Source organism: Hypanus sabinus, chromosome 14, assembly GCF_030144855.1.
Source record: "Hypanus sabinus isolate sHypSab1 chromosome 14, sHypSab1.hap1, whole genome shotgun sequence".
Classification (NCBI taxonomy): Eukaryota; Metazoa; Chordata; class Chondrichthyes; order Myliobatiformes; family Dasyatidae; genus Hypanus; species Hypanus sabinus.
Genome location: NC_082719.1, coordinates 54,316,035 through 54,329,997, shown reverse-complemented (window position 1 = coordinate 54,329,997; position 13,963 = coordinate 54,316,035). Strand labels below are relative to the sequence as shown.

The 13,963-nt window shown below is 39.8% G+C and overlaps 1 protein-coding gene across 3 annotated transcripts in view; it reads left to right on the top strand.

The window, feature by feature from the left end:
• The first annotated feature begins 830 nt into the window (after positions 1–830).
• The window catches only part of LOC132404769 (uncharacterized), a 75,850-nt gene continuing 62,717 nt past the window's right edge, over positions 831–13,963 (top strand). The window contains exons 1-5 of one of the 3 annotated variants that reach the window (XM_059989235.1): positions 831–1,072; positions 1,174–1,247; positions 4,953–5,064; positions 8,524–8,598; positions 10,891–10,979. In XM_059989235.1, coding sequence (XP_059845218.1) covers positions 1,052–1,072; positions 1,174–1,247; positions 4,953–5,064; positions 8,524–8,598; positions 10,891–10,979 — 371 coding nt within the window. In that variant the 5' untranslated portion in view covers positions 831–1,051. The remainder of the gene's footprint in view (positions 1,073–1,173; positions 1,248–4,952; positions 5,065–8,523; positions 8,599–10,890; positions 10,980–13,963) is intronic. The other 2 variants (XM_059989233.1, XM_059989234.1) reach the window with 2 other exon arrangements.

The following is a 13,963-nucleotide window of genomic DNA, read 5'->3' as shown; positions in this document are numbered from 1 at the left end:
GAATTGTTCCTGGGATTATTTTTAAGTCACATCTCTTATTTATCCTTACATATGTAAGGACAGTTAAGAGTTGTGTCTGAAAAACAAACTGCTGAGGGAACTCTTCTTTGGAATTAGGAAGTCTGACTTGATACAATGACAAGGTGAGTGGAAGGCTGTTTCTATTGGTGTAGGGGTGAGGATAACATACAAAACAGAAGAGAATTAGAGAGCACACGTGGAAAAGCAATGTGTGTTTCGAATCGGGGGCACACAAAATGAGAATTGGATGCATACGGTCTATTACGGAGAAATGTTTGGAAGGCTATGGAAAAAGGGCTGCGGTGAACTAGAGTTGCTCTGGTAGAAAGCCAGTGCACAAGTGATGGGCCAAATGACTTCCTTCTGTATTAAAACCATTCTATGATTACATGCGCCTGATCGACACGCTAGAAATCCAGAAAGAAAAGAAACAGTATAAAATTAGTTCCCCAAAACAGCTTACATTTTGTGAGGTTTAAGAACATGGAGAGTGCTATTTTATTGTTTTTTTTTGCAGTTTACAAATAGATGACATTGCTTTATCAGTAAAAAAAAAGCTCAATGCATAAAGAAAGGATTATATATTTCATTAGATGTAAAGCGCCATAAGACACTTCGAGATAGTTAAATGCACTATATAAATTAAAAATTACGTTTGGGTTATACATGCAGTAACTTTTCAGAACTTTTAAGTTGTCTTAATTTCTAATTTAACTTCTGCGGTCAAAGATTTGAAGTAATAGTCGCAGTTAATTGGAATACCTGGCTGGTTGAGATTTAGCCAGATGCCCCTTCAGAAACAGGCGCACCTTAACGTCACATCGCTTGGTCAGGTTGACATTGTTCCAAAAGGTAAGCGCAGGAATACACGAGAGCTTTTGAGAGCCCAGCCTAGACTGAATTTCCTTGAAGGTTTCAGATTATCACGCTGTCGTGCCAAATGCGCATAAAAATGCGGAAGGGATCGAAGATCGTAAAATCTACACCTTGCGAATCGATTCCAGAAAAGCTAGTGTATCAACTGTGAGCCATGTATTTGGACCACACCGGGGTCAGAACCTAACAACTATGGAATTTCATTTGTTAAAGCATATTTTAATAATTAAAATCGGTCTCTGTAATAGTTAATTCCCCGTGTTCTATTGGTTGCAGCGAGGTGAACGGAACTTCCGAAGACTCGCCGGGATTGTCAAAACTATCTGCGGGATGAACATAGCGTTAAAGAGGTAAGTCAAGAGATGACTGATGTGACCGGTCTAAACAAAGCTTGTTCTCCTGCCCGGCTCCCAGTACTGTGCAACCACTGATCACACCGGAAGATTCGTCGCGCTCTCGGTAACGCTTATCCTGAGCGTAAACAGCTGAACGTAATTCTTGTGAAGAATCTGTTGAATAGTGGATAAAGAAAATGGGTAACATACCGAATGAAATCTGCACTAGCAGAGCATGCAGTCACCGTGACTGGTGTACAAAGGTTGCTATGCGAATGAGCGGAAATAATGTCGCCTTGGAAGAAAGCTAACAATACGGACTTTATGTAGTCCTTGTCAGTAAGCCGGCCAAATTTGTAAACCTGAATTGCGACAGCATTGGCTCAGTGGGAGTCTGAGATGGAACATAAGGTCCCCCAGACCGGAGCGCTTAAACTGAATAAACTCTGATGAGAAAAGAATGCATTGTCGAACATGATATAAAAGCCACTGGCCTCTCAGATATAGGCACAGTGTTATTACGAGAGAGAGAGTTATGCCAATGCCTTTGCCACTATTTCATCCTGAACTAAGGTACTAAAATAAAAGTCACCACCATTGACTTCATATCAAAGAAGCTTGTTGTGTGCAGACTGGGTGATGTGATCTCTACATTTTGTGACTAATAAAACTTCTGCTTTTGAAGACCTTTAGGTTGTCCCGGGACAGGGCAAGATCCTATGTAAATACAAGTTCTTTGTACCTGTAGGTGCAATGGGAAGTGATGCAAACTCCTTGACCATAATCTCTCTGTTCCTCCTGAAACAACTGGAAGAGGTGTGTTTGCATAAACTCTTTCACAACACCAGGACATCCAAACGCGTTTTACTTCCTGGTGAAATTGAAAGGGTTTGGTGCTGTGCGGCCATCTCTACTAGCTGACCAGCCATGATGCTCTGACCATATTATGCACAAATATTTTGTGTGGGGGGCCTGTGTGTGCATTTGCAGTTCCCCAACATCAATGGAACTGTGGTGCAGTTCAGAAAGACGTTGAATGATCTGGCAAGCTTAGTCCTGTGTTTCCTCTGTTATGTGCATGTCTATATCCCTTAAGTATCTCTATTCTATCCACTTCAGCTACTGTGTGTAGTAGCACCTTCTCTTCCCCAGGCCTTGGGTGGTGCATATATATTTGGAAGAGACAGGACTCTATGAAGCCTGGCATGGAGGCTTTTACTTCTCTCTTAACATTTACATCATTTCCCACAGCATGAGAATAGAGAATGGACAGTTTTCTGCTGGGAATCCGGAGTGGGGTCAACAATATATTTTTGGAATGGGCTCTTTGAGCCGTACCACACAGCAATGCCCAACCCAATTTATCCCTAGCTTAATCACAGGACAACTTACAATGCCCAATTAACTTACTGAACATGGATTTCAAAATTATAGTAGCATTATATTAGAACAATTCCAGCTGCACTGCAACAAAGGCTGTGTGTGTGGGAGCATTTCAGTTCCAGCACAGGGGGAACAGTCAAGTCAAGTCACTTTTATTGTCATTTCGACCATAACTGCTGGTACAGTACATAGTAAAAATGAGACACCATTTTTTCAGGACCATGGTGTTACATGACACAGTACAAAAACTAGACTGGACTATGTAAAAAACAACACAGAAAAAAACTATACTAGACTACAGACCTACACAGGTCTGCATAAAGTGCATAAAACAGTGCAGGCATTACAATAAATAATAAACAAGACAATAGGGCAGTATGGTGTCAGTCCAGGCTCAGGGTATTAAGGAGTCTGATAGCTTGGGCGAAGAAACTATTACATAGTCTGGTTGTGAGAGCCTGAATGCTTCGGTGCCAAAAATTTTCCCAGACAGCAGGAGGGAGAAGAGTTTGTATGAGGGTGGGGTCCTTCATAACGCTGTTCATTTTGCAGATGTGGCGTGTAGTGTAAATGTCCGTGATGGTGGGAAGAGAGACCCCGATGATCTTCTCAGCTGACCTCTATCCACTGCAGCTGTTGGATAATAGATTATCAGACCTCTACTATGAGATGTTTTGACCAATCTCTACCAATTTTCTGTGAAAGTTTTTGTACAACAAAACAGTATTTTCTGTGGAATTTCATGGTGAAGAATGCACAACTTCGGGAGCAGCTTGAGGGTGCAAATGCAATTCTTTTCACTGAATAATTTGACATTATAGAAAAGGCAATCTCTGATCATGCCAAATAAAATGCAGCCTTCTATTTAAGAAATGCATTTTTTTATGATCAATAATCTGCAGCTATATTGTACCAATTTGTCCAAATAGCTAATGTATGCCAGCATCATTAATATTATAAGCCTTGCAGATACATCCTGACCACACTTCTAAATATTTTCATAAGCACAGCTGACTGGAGAGTTTGTAATTGACATAGCTGCTGAGCATGATAAATATAAATGTTATTTTTAACTCCACAGTGACTTGAGGTACTAGGATAGTCCAATTTCTGTTTTGGTTTTTAACCCCTACAGTGCAACAATGGACATAAAACCACAAGACCATAAGATATAGGAGCAGAATTAGGCCATAGGAAACTGAACTGGTCTACCAATATAAACACAGTGGCTACCAGAGCAGGTCAAAGCTAGGAATCCTGTGGGGTGTAGCTCAACTCCTGACTCCCCAAAGCCTGTCCACCATCTACAAGCCTCAGGTCAGGACTGTAATGGAATATTCACCACCCAGTACAAGGCAGCCCACTTGATTGGTACCCCTTCCAAAAGCATCCAATCCTTCCACCAATGACGAATGGTGTGTACTATCTACAAGATAGCACTGCAACAACACACCAAAGTTCCTAAGGCAGCACCTTCCAGACCCACAAACACTACCATCTGGAAGGACAAGAAGAGCAGATACTTGGGAACACCACCACTTGGAAATCCCCTTCCAAGTCACTCACCTTCCTGACTTGGAAGCATATCACCATTCCTTGATTGTTGCTAGGTCAAAATCATGGAATTCCCTCAGTAATAGCTTTGTGGGTGTACCAACATGTCAGGGACTTCAGCGGTTCAAGAAGGCAGCTCATCACTACCTTCTCAAGGGCAGCTAGGGATGGGCAATAAATGCTGGTGATGCCCACATCCCATAATAGCATAAATAACAATTTCTCTCTCAGCCCTGTTCTCCTCCCGTCTCTCCATATCCCTTCATGTCCTGACCAATCAAGAATCTGCCTTAAGTATACTTATAGACTTGGCCTCCATAGCTGCCTGTGGAGAAGAATTCCACAGATTCCCCACTCTCTGACTGAAGAAATTCCTTCTCATCTCCGTCCTAAAAGGCCACCACTCTACTCTGAGGCTGAGTCCATTGGTCTTAGACTCTCCCACCAAATGAAACATTCTCTCCACGTCCACTCTATCGGGGCCTTACATTATTCAATAGGATTCAATGAGAACACTCCTCATTCTTCTGAATTCTAGTGAATACAGGCCTAGAGGCATCTTCATATGACAAGTTGTTCAATCTTGGAATCATTTTCATGAACTTCCTTTGAACCCTCTCCAGTTTCAGCATTGACGTAAGGATAGCAAAACTATTTGGACATTAGAAATGCATATTATTCCTAGTGTTATCCTTAATCTTTTGTGCTTAGGACTTTAGACTATGAAAATTTAGAAACAGTACATCTTTGTTCATTCTACTGAACTACTGGTTTGTTTTACAGGTATATACACAAAGACAAAGTGATACGATGGGTAGCTCATCATCTGACAAGAAAATCAGACGTTGACAAGGAATTGCTTTTCAACATCCACAACTTTACAAAAAGCAAATGTGTTAGTGGTAACCTATGCAATGTTTGTTATTTATAGATGACCTTTGCAGTGGGCTCCTTTTCAGTTTCCACCATCATTCCCAAAAAAATGTTAGGTCATCTCTGTTGCCTGTGTTTTAACTTGAAACTAATTTGCTTAGTGCTTGCTGATCTATATTAGCAGCAAATGGAAGACAAGATTTCCACCCTTGTTTTCAAATCTCTTCCATGGATTTCTTTATTTTCACTATCTTCAGAAGCCTTTTAACCTACTGATAGATATGTGTTGCTCCAATTGAAGAGATTGGCTCTGCCTGAGTGTAATACCCATTCCTCCTGTGCCTTGTCATTTTATTTGGTACTTATTAATTTTGAGACAAAGTGTGGAACAGCCCCTTCCAGCCCAAGCCAGCACTGCCCAGCACCCATCTCTTTAACCCTAGCCTAATGATGGGACAATTTACAACGACCTATTAACTTACTAGTGGGCATATCTTTGGAATTTTGGAGGAAACTAGAGCTCCTAGAGGAAACCCATGCATTCGCAATGTACAAGCTTCTTACAAACGGCATCAGAATTAATCTCTGAATTCTGACTCCTCAATCCGTAATAGCATTGTGCCAGATGTTATGTTGCAGTGGCACCCCTACTTGAGTCTACTCATTTCCATTTTCTTTCAAGCTTATCTGCCCTGACAATTCTGCTGGATTTCTTTGAAGAAATAACAAGCAGGATAGACAAAGGAGAATCAGTAGATGTTGTGTATTTGGGCTTTCAGAAGGCCTGTGGCAAAGTACCACACATGAGGCTGTTTAACAAGTTACAAGAAAGATTCTAGTGCAGGTAGAGCTTTAGCTAATTGGCAGGAGGCAAAGAGTGGGAATAAAAGGGAGGCTTTTCTTGTAGGCTGCTGGTTATATGTGGTGTTCCATGGGGATCTGTATTGAGACCAGTTCTTTTTATGTTATGTGTTAATGACTTGGATGACAGAATTGATGGATTTGTGGCCAAGTTTGTGGATGATATAAAGATAAGTAGAGGGCAGGTAGTTTTAAGGAAGGACAGACAGATTAGGAGAATGGGCAAAGAAGAGGCAGATGGAATTGTGGCAGGAAGTGTATGGTCACGCACTTTGGCAGAAGAAATAAAAGTGTAGACTATTTTCTAAATGGACAGAAAATGCAAGTATTTGAAGTGCAAAGGGACTTGGGAGTCTTCATGCAGGATTGCCTAAAGTTAATTTGCAGGTTGAGTTGTTGGTGAAAAAAGCAAATGTGATCTTAGCATTCATTTCAAGAGGACTAGAATATAAAAGCAAGGATGTAATCTTGAGACTTTATAAAGCACTGGTAAGGCCTCAGTTAGAGTATTGTGAGAAGTTTTGGGCTGTTATTGAAGACATTGGAGCGGGTTCAAAGGAGTTTTATGAAAATGATTTTGGATTGAAAGGCTTGTCATATGAGGACTGTTTGATGGCTCTGGTCCCTACTCACTGGAATTCAGAAGAATGAGGGGTTACTTCATTGAAACCTGTCGAATGGTGAAAGGCCTTGATAGGATATGAAGAAGATTTTTCCTATGGTGGAGGAGTCTAAGATCAGAAGACAAGTCTTCAGAATGGAGAGCTGTCCTTTTAGAGTGGAGGTGAGGAGGAATTTCTGTGTCAGAGAGTGGTGAATCTGTGGAATTTGTGCCACAGGTGGCCATTGAGTACAAGTCATTGAGCATATTTAAGGCAGAAGTTGATAGATTCTTGATCAGTCAGGGCATGAAGGTATACAGGGAGAAGGCAGGAGACTGGGGCTGAGAGGAAAATTGGATCAGCCATAATGAAATGGCAGAGCAGACGATGGGCCTAATGGCCTAATTCTGCTCCTATATTTTATAGTCTTATATTATTAGTTGTATCGAGATGTAATTTAAACCACCTAGTTAGTAAAATTGTTCAATGTCCTAAGGATGCATTGTAATGTAAAATATTTTTGTTAGGCCCTCTTGGACAAAGTTATCCCTCTGGATCCACAAAGATTACTTGGGCCACTAGTATCTGTGATCCCTACCACTTCTTTATCTTTTGACTTGTTATACCTTGGAGCCACTGCTCTTCCCCCACCTCTACTTTCCATGGCAACTGACCTGAGAGCCAGGCACTTGGGATGAAGAACATGAATACTCAATCATAAAACCTGAGCAATCTTGTAACTGTGATGTCACATCAAATTAAGGCATTTGGCTTATCTTTACAGTTTACAAGCCAAACAAAAAAAAATGATTTGCAAGACTGGAAGATGAAAGAATTATTTGGGATGATGGCATAGTGCTTCTTTTACTGAACTTGGAACCTAACATCAAGTCATACCATGGGAGTGTGAAGAAGTGAAAATAAAAGATTGATAGCAGTTGAGTGAGCATGAAGCTGTGCATAATGATCACAAAACACAGCTAATTCACTTAATGTGATTTAGGGAAGAAAATCTGCTGCTCTGAGCCATTCCGCTCTGGTGTTTCAATAGCTACTGATCCCAGTTCTCCACTCCTGTGCAAGGATAGGCCAAAGGAGATATTCTGTTCTGTTCCTTCTTTAACTGACACTTAGTTCAAAACAAAATAAACTGAAAGTAAAATCAGGAGATGAGAAAATCCAATTGGAAATACAAGGAAAGTAATAAATACAAATAAATATGTCTAGGACAGCGTGTGTAACAGAGAAGAAATGAGAACAAGGGAATAGTTTCAAGAACCATTTTGGGACCATCATTAAGTAAAAAAAATACATTCAGTGGGCACTTTATTATGTGCCTCTTGTACCTAATAAAGTGGCCACAGAGAGTATACTCGTGGTCTTCTACTACTGTAGCCCATCCAGTTCAAAGTTAGACATGTTGTGTGTTCAGAGGTGCTCTTCTGCACACCATTGTTGTAACATGTGGTTATTTGAATTACTGTGACCTTCATGTCAGTTTGACCCAGTTTGGCCATTCTCCTCTGATCTCTCTCACTAACAAAACGTTTTCATCCTCAGAGCTGCTACTCACTAGATTTTTTTATTTCACAATATTCTCTGTAAACTCAAGAGGCTGTAGTATGTGGAAGTCCTAAGAGATCCTCAAAGCACCCCATCTGACACCAACAATCCATCCACAATCAGAGTCTCTTGGATCACATTTCTTTTCCATTCTGATGTTTGATCTGAACACAACTGAAACTCCGGACCATGTCTGCATGCTTCTATGTTTTGAGTTGTTGCCACATGATGGGCTGATTATATATTTGCATTGACAAGCAGGTGAACCTAATAAAGTGGCCACTGAATATATATTGATCTCCCCCTACAAATTCTGGACTACATTATCACTCTGTTTAAAATATCTTCTATCAGTGACACAGCCATGGGTTCGATGTCAATCTGTGTCACAGAGTTACCTTTGGAGATTTTTGTGATTAAGCTGATGTATTTGTTCACCTTTCACTCTATTACAGGAGAGAGATTCTGCGAAGCTGAAGAACCTGCTTTCTGTTCTCCCTCATGAACGGAGCATACATGAGATTTCATTGGTAACAGAATCACCATTAAAGCTGTGTCATTGTGAATTAACAATAAAGTGACAGATAGCAACCTATTAAGATTCAGATTTGCAGGAGTCTAATTGAGATGATAATGAAAGATTACAGCTTGTAAGAGAGGGCGCTTTAAAATTTGTCAAGCACTTCATATATACAGGCTGCAGATGTTTGTCATTAAATGGTGATTTATATTAAATATTTTTGAACAATGTGAGAGAATTGGTTTATGGAGTAAACTGGGAGTTTTGAAGTTCACATATACCTTCAGTGAACCTTAGTTAAAGTCCATTCCAGTCTTTCTAATTACTGCTGCAAAATTATGATTGTCCCATTGAATGTGGGAGCTGTTCTCTCTTCCATATTGCTGTATGAAGTGGAAATTAGTTGGACAGCTTCTGTTTTGATGCTATATTATAGTGCATACTCCCTGGTCTCTCTGGGCAGGTACATCATTGTATTGTGTGCGTTTTGCAGACATACTCTGAACAGAAAAAATCTTGAAATATTTTAACAGTTTTCTTTTGGACTAAAAAATAGAGAAGCGTTTGTGACAGGAATATGCAAAGGAAGCAAGGAAGTTAGATTTGTTTATTTTTTTCTAGCAAAGTATTGGTAGAGTCATGGTCATCTCAAGGATTTCATGCACAACTATAAAATTTTATGTGCCATCTTTAGCTTGGTGGCTCTTTCGGTTATTTTCTTGCTCTTTAACTTTGGCCCATAACAATCTATTTGCTTTAAACTTGCCCTTTCCATATTAGGATGTTGCTTCCTATAATTATGAATAATTGATGGTACAAATGGCATAAAAGTTGCTGCAATGGAAAATCAACTCCTTACTTAATGCTGTGTTCTCATTTCCTTGAATTATTTTGTTCAAAGTCGCATTCCCTTTTTTCATGTGTTCTCATGCTGCTATAATCAAGAAATTGAAGTAGATTTCAATCTCAATTTCAAGATTTGGCACTAGAGCCTGTAATCTGTAACATAATTTAATTAATTGAACATTTAGATTCACTTTATTGCCACTATTGTGTTGTGTTTAAGGAGACATAAAGTTATTAACAGAATTTGCAGCTTTCTTGCATGTTTGAGAGCTGTAGCTGTGTTTCTGATCGTCCTGTCAAACCTGTGAAAATAAAGCTGCATTTAATGACACCTTGTCAAATATCAGGTTAAGACCAAATGTACTACATCTGTTAAAGTGCTCTTTGCAGTGTGGTCCTCTGCAGTAATATAGGAAACATAAAAAAGATTATTTGCTCATAATAGGCATCCAGAAAAAGCAAAAATGATCAGGTAATTCTCTGATCATCTCTGGTGCTGAGGGAGTGTGACATTTGGGCTTGAATTCTAAGGATAACTCCTCCACCTCTTTCTTTGGAACAGTATAAAAGGATTTTTTAGATCCAACTGAGAGAGAAAGAAATTGAGTTTAACCTGTCATTTGAATGACGGCAGCTTTTCTGCAGTATGGCAGTGAAGTGGCCCGAGTTTGAATTCCATTCCTGCAGTGGGATTTGAAACCACAGCCTCTTGGAGGAAATTGCCACCCAGTGAGCCATAAGTTTTATGATGTAAGGTGGCATAATTGAAGTCAGAGAATTGGTTATCCCTTAACTGAAGAAAATGTGTATTAAAATCAGAAGAAATTAATTTCTGGAAAATCAACTGTAGTATTAAAAACGTATCCACTGACTTGATTAGAGGATGGGATAAGAAATTTAAAGGGAAGGGAAATTTAATTTGGGATTAGTGGGTATGAGCTATATGAAAGTGCTAGACAGACCTGATTTGTTCTCCGAACTGTTGGAGGCTAAGGGGAGACATAATGCAGGTTTATTTCAAAATGATGAGCGGCATAGATAGGGTAGATAGACAGAATCTTTTATTCAGGATAGAAATGTCAAACACCAGAGGACATACTTCTAATGTTGGCAGGGAAAGTATAAAGGCAACGTGAGAGGCAAGTTTTTAATGCAGAGAATGGTCAGTACACGGAATGGGTAACCAGAGGTAGTAGTGGAAATGGGCAACATGGTAGCGTTTAAGAGGCTTTTAGATGGATACATGAATATGAAGGGAATGAGGGGTATGAATGATATGCAGTGGGAGGGCATTTAGTATAAATTGGCATAGAGATTGGCATGACACTGTTGGCTGATTGGCCTGTCTATACTATACGGTTCTATGATCTATAAATTGATAGCAAATATCAGGGTGAAAATATGGTAGAATGGAATTCCCTATGTAATAAAAATTTATTGATCATTTTCATTGAAGATACAGACACTTCTACATAAGAATCAAGCATTTCAAGCCATGCCCCATATTGTGCAATTGGAGATATGCCAAGCTGCTGTCTACCAACAGTAAGTGACAGGCTTACAAAAACATGCTGGAGCTTATTTAACAATGAATCTGCTAGCTTTATTGATTATTTACCACTGAATTATCACAATCATTTATTGATCGAGCAAAGTATAAATGAATCAAGATTGAAATATGATCTGTTTTCCTTTCACAATTATGTTCGTAACAACATTGAGGAACATTGAATTTTGTACTAATAATCCAGGAGATAGTTGGTAACATTCAGACATGGCCTCCTCCTCAGAGTGGAGGAGCTCAGCTTATATTCTGTTTGGGTGGCAATCTGATGGAATGAATATCGGTAAAAAAATTTCACTGACCTTTTACCTCTTCTCACCTTGCTATCTCTTCTCCCGGGGACCCCTCTTCCTTCCCTTTCTTTTATGGTCCACTCTCCCTCTCCTATCAGATTCCTTCTTCTCTAGCCCTTGACCTTTCCACTTGGATTCACCTATCATCTTCCTGCTAGCCTCCCTCCCCTCATTTTTTATTCTGGCACCTACCCTCCTTCCTTCTCAGTCCTGAAGAAGGGTCTCAGCCTGAAACATTGACTGTTTATTCACTCCCATAGATCCTGTCTGATCTGCTGAGTTCTTCCAGCATTCTGTGTTGTGTTGCTCTGGATTTCCAGCATCTGCAGACTTTCTCTTGTTTATATTTGGTCTTGGTTTATTTTCATATGCTCTTAGATAAAGTGAGAAGCTTGTCTTGCATACTGTTTAAGCAGATCAAATCATCATGCAGTGGTTTGAGATAGAATAAGGTAAGACAATAACAATGCAGTTTAATGTGTAAAAGCAATCTAAAGAGTGCAGTGGAAGTAGATAATAAAGTCGAGGCGTTGTTGAGATTTCTTGGACATGACATCATGATCGCACCTGGACAGGCTGTGTTGCCCTTAAGGCATTCATTTAGTTTATTCTATTTTCACTTTTGTAATTCGTTTGTAATCGTTTTCTAGTTAAAGTTAAGGTTGTTGAAAGTAAATTCGTTGTCTGTGATATATCACAGCATGCGATGACGTCACACTCGGTTTCGCTGCGTCCTGGGGAAAATGCCGGTTTGGAGAAACGGGAAGGAGTGGGCTTGTGTGTGCAGGATCAGCACAAGAAAAGTTTTCTTTCTACGCACTAGAAACATCACAGAAGCAATGCCATAAGTTCATAAGATAATCGATATGTTGAAGCAAAAATGTTAATGCTGATTCTGTTAAAAGTAATGACGGTTGATAAAGTTTATGTTCTTTGTTACTTAAAGAGTTGCGGATAGTTTGTGTTGAAGTGTATTTAAAGCAGTTGATGGTGTAGGTAGATTCTGACATAATGTTGTACTTTAATGTAATATAGTTTGTTGTAGTTTTACTTTTGCAAGTATTTATGATGTAAATGTGATGCCAAGAAGGAAACAAATACTGTATATATTTTGTATTGTTTTATCAACAGTTTTCACCATACGTTAATGTGGAAGAGTGAACAGTAAACGGTTAATCTTACTGGGATCACGCCTCATTAACTCCTGTTTATACTTGGTGTTTAGTTCAGAGTTTTTACACCTGTGCGAGAACAGGCTATTAGTGACGTTCACATCTCAGAACCTGAAGATCTCAGCCCCAGTACCGTTGATGTAGACAGGAACATGTGCACTGTTACCCCTTTCTGAAGTCAACGACCAGCTCTTTTGTTTTGTTCACACTGGGAGAATGATACAATCACCTCTACATAAGAACCAGGCATTTCGAACTATGCCCCATATTGTACAATTGGAAATATGCACAATTTTTTTTTTGTTAAAAACATGCAGTAGTAGTTCTCTCCTTTAGCATACAGGGATCTTATCCAGTGAGTATGTCACATTGCGATCAGCTTTAAATCCATCTTTGGGCTGAATTCATTGATATAATCCAGAGTTTGTCAGTACCTCCAGTTGAACTCTGTCTTTTTGTGTGTTTCCCCCTGCTGTCAGTCTGTGGTTTTGTATTGCCATGTGCTCCTGTCCCCGCTCCTGCTCCTCTCCGGCCCCTGTATCACTGAGTACTCCGTCTCTCATCTGTTTCTCATTATTACCTGTGTTGCTGCCACCTGTGTCTCATTGTGCTCCACCTATCATCTGCCTCTCTGTTTATTGCTCTGTGTATTTCAGTCCTGTGTTTTCACCTGTTTGTTGCCAGACTGTGCCAGTGGATTTTCCTGAGCCTTTCTCTGGCCATCTGCATATCGACTCTGCTTGTTTCCTGATTCTGGATTTTGGATTTCTCTGGATGTTTTGATCTCTGCCTGAACTTTGACACTGACTTTGTTTGCAGCTCGGGATTTGTTAGTCAATTAATATCACTGTGTGCACAGCACTAGGTCTGCGGTTGGATCCCTGCTCCAGTACCCTCACTGAGTTACAACTGCCCCACAGACCTCATCTCACATCACCCCGGGATGAGCAGCCTGCTAAATGCATATATTTAAATATCCCTACACATGTTCATCTATGTAAAGTTGAGAATGGCCTTGAGACAGAATAAGTTTCAAAATGGTCAATGGTAACGTTATGTGAGTGTTAATGTGATCTGTCTTTTGGTATGTGCTGACTGCACATCCAGTCACATCCACACGATATGAGTCCTGTGTCAAGTTGCCACACATGACCCTGATGACATTTAGGAGTTCCAACCACTCATAGCAGTCAAAAACAGGTGTTTCAAGGACAAATTTCATACTGAAGTTTCATGCAGAGTAACAACACTAAAACCATGATCTGTGTTACTTTTGAAAAGTCCACCCTTAATCTTCCTGTTCCATTACCTGATGGGTTAAGTCTCCATTTCAGATTCAAAAGGTAGTTCTGCTTAATGACTGACGATTTGCAAAAAATGCAGCAGCAGATTATTATGTAAATTGAAAATGTTTTAAAACTAACATACTAATGAGATGTTGATTATTATTTCAAGAGGGATGGAGTATAGGAGCAGGGAAGTCTTCATAAAATGGGTAAG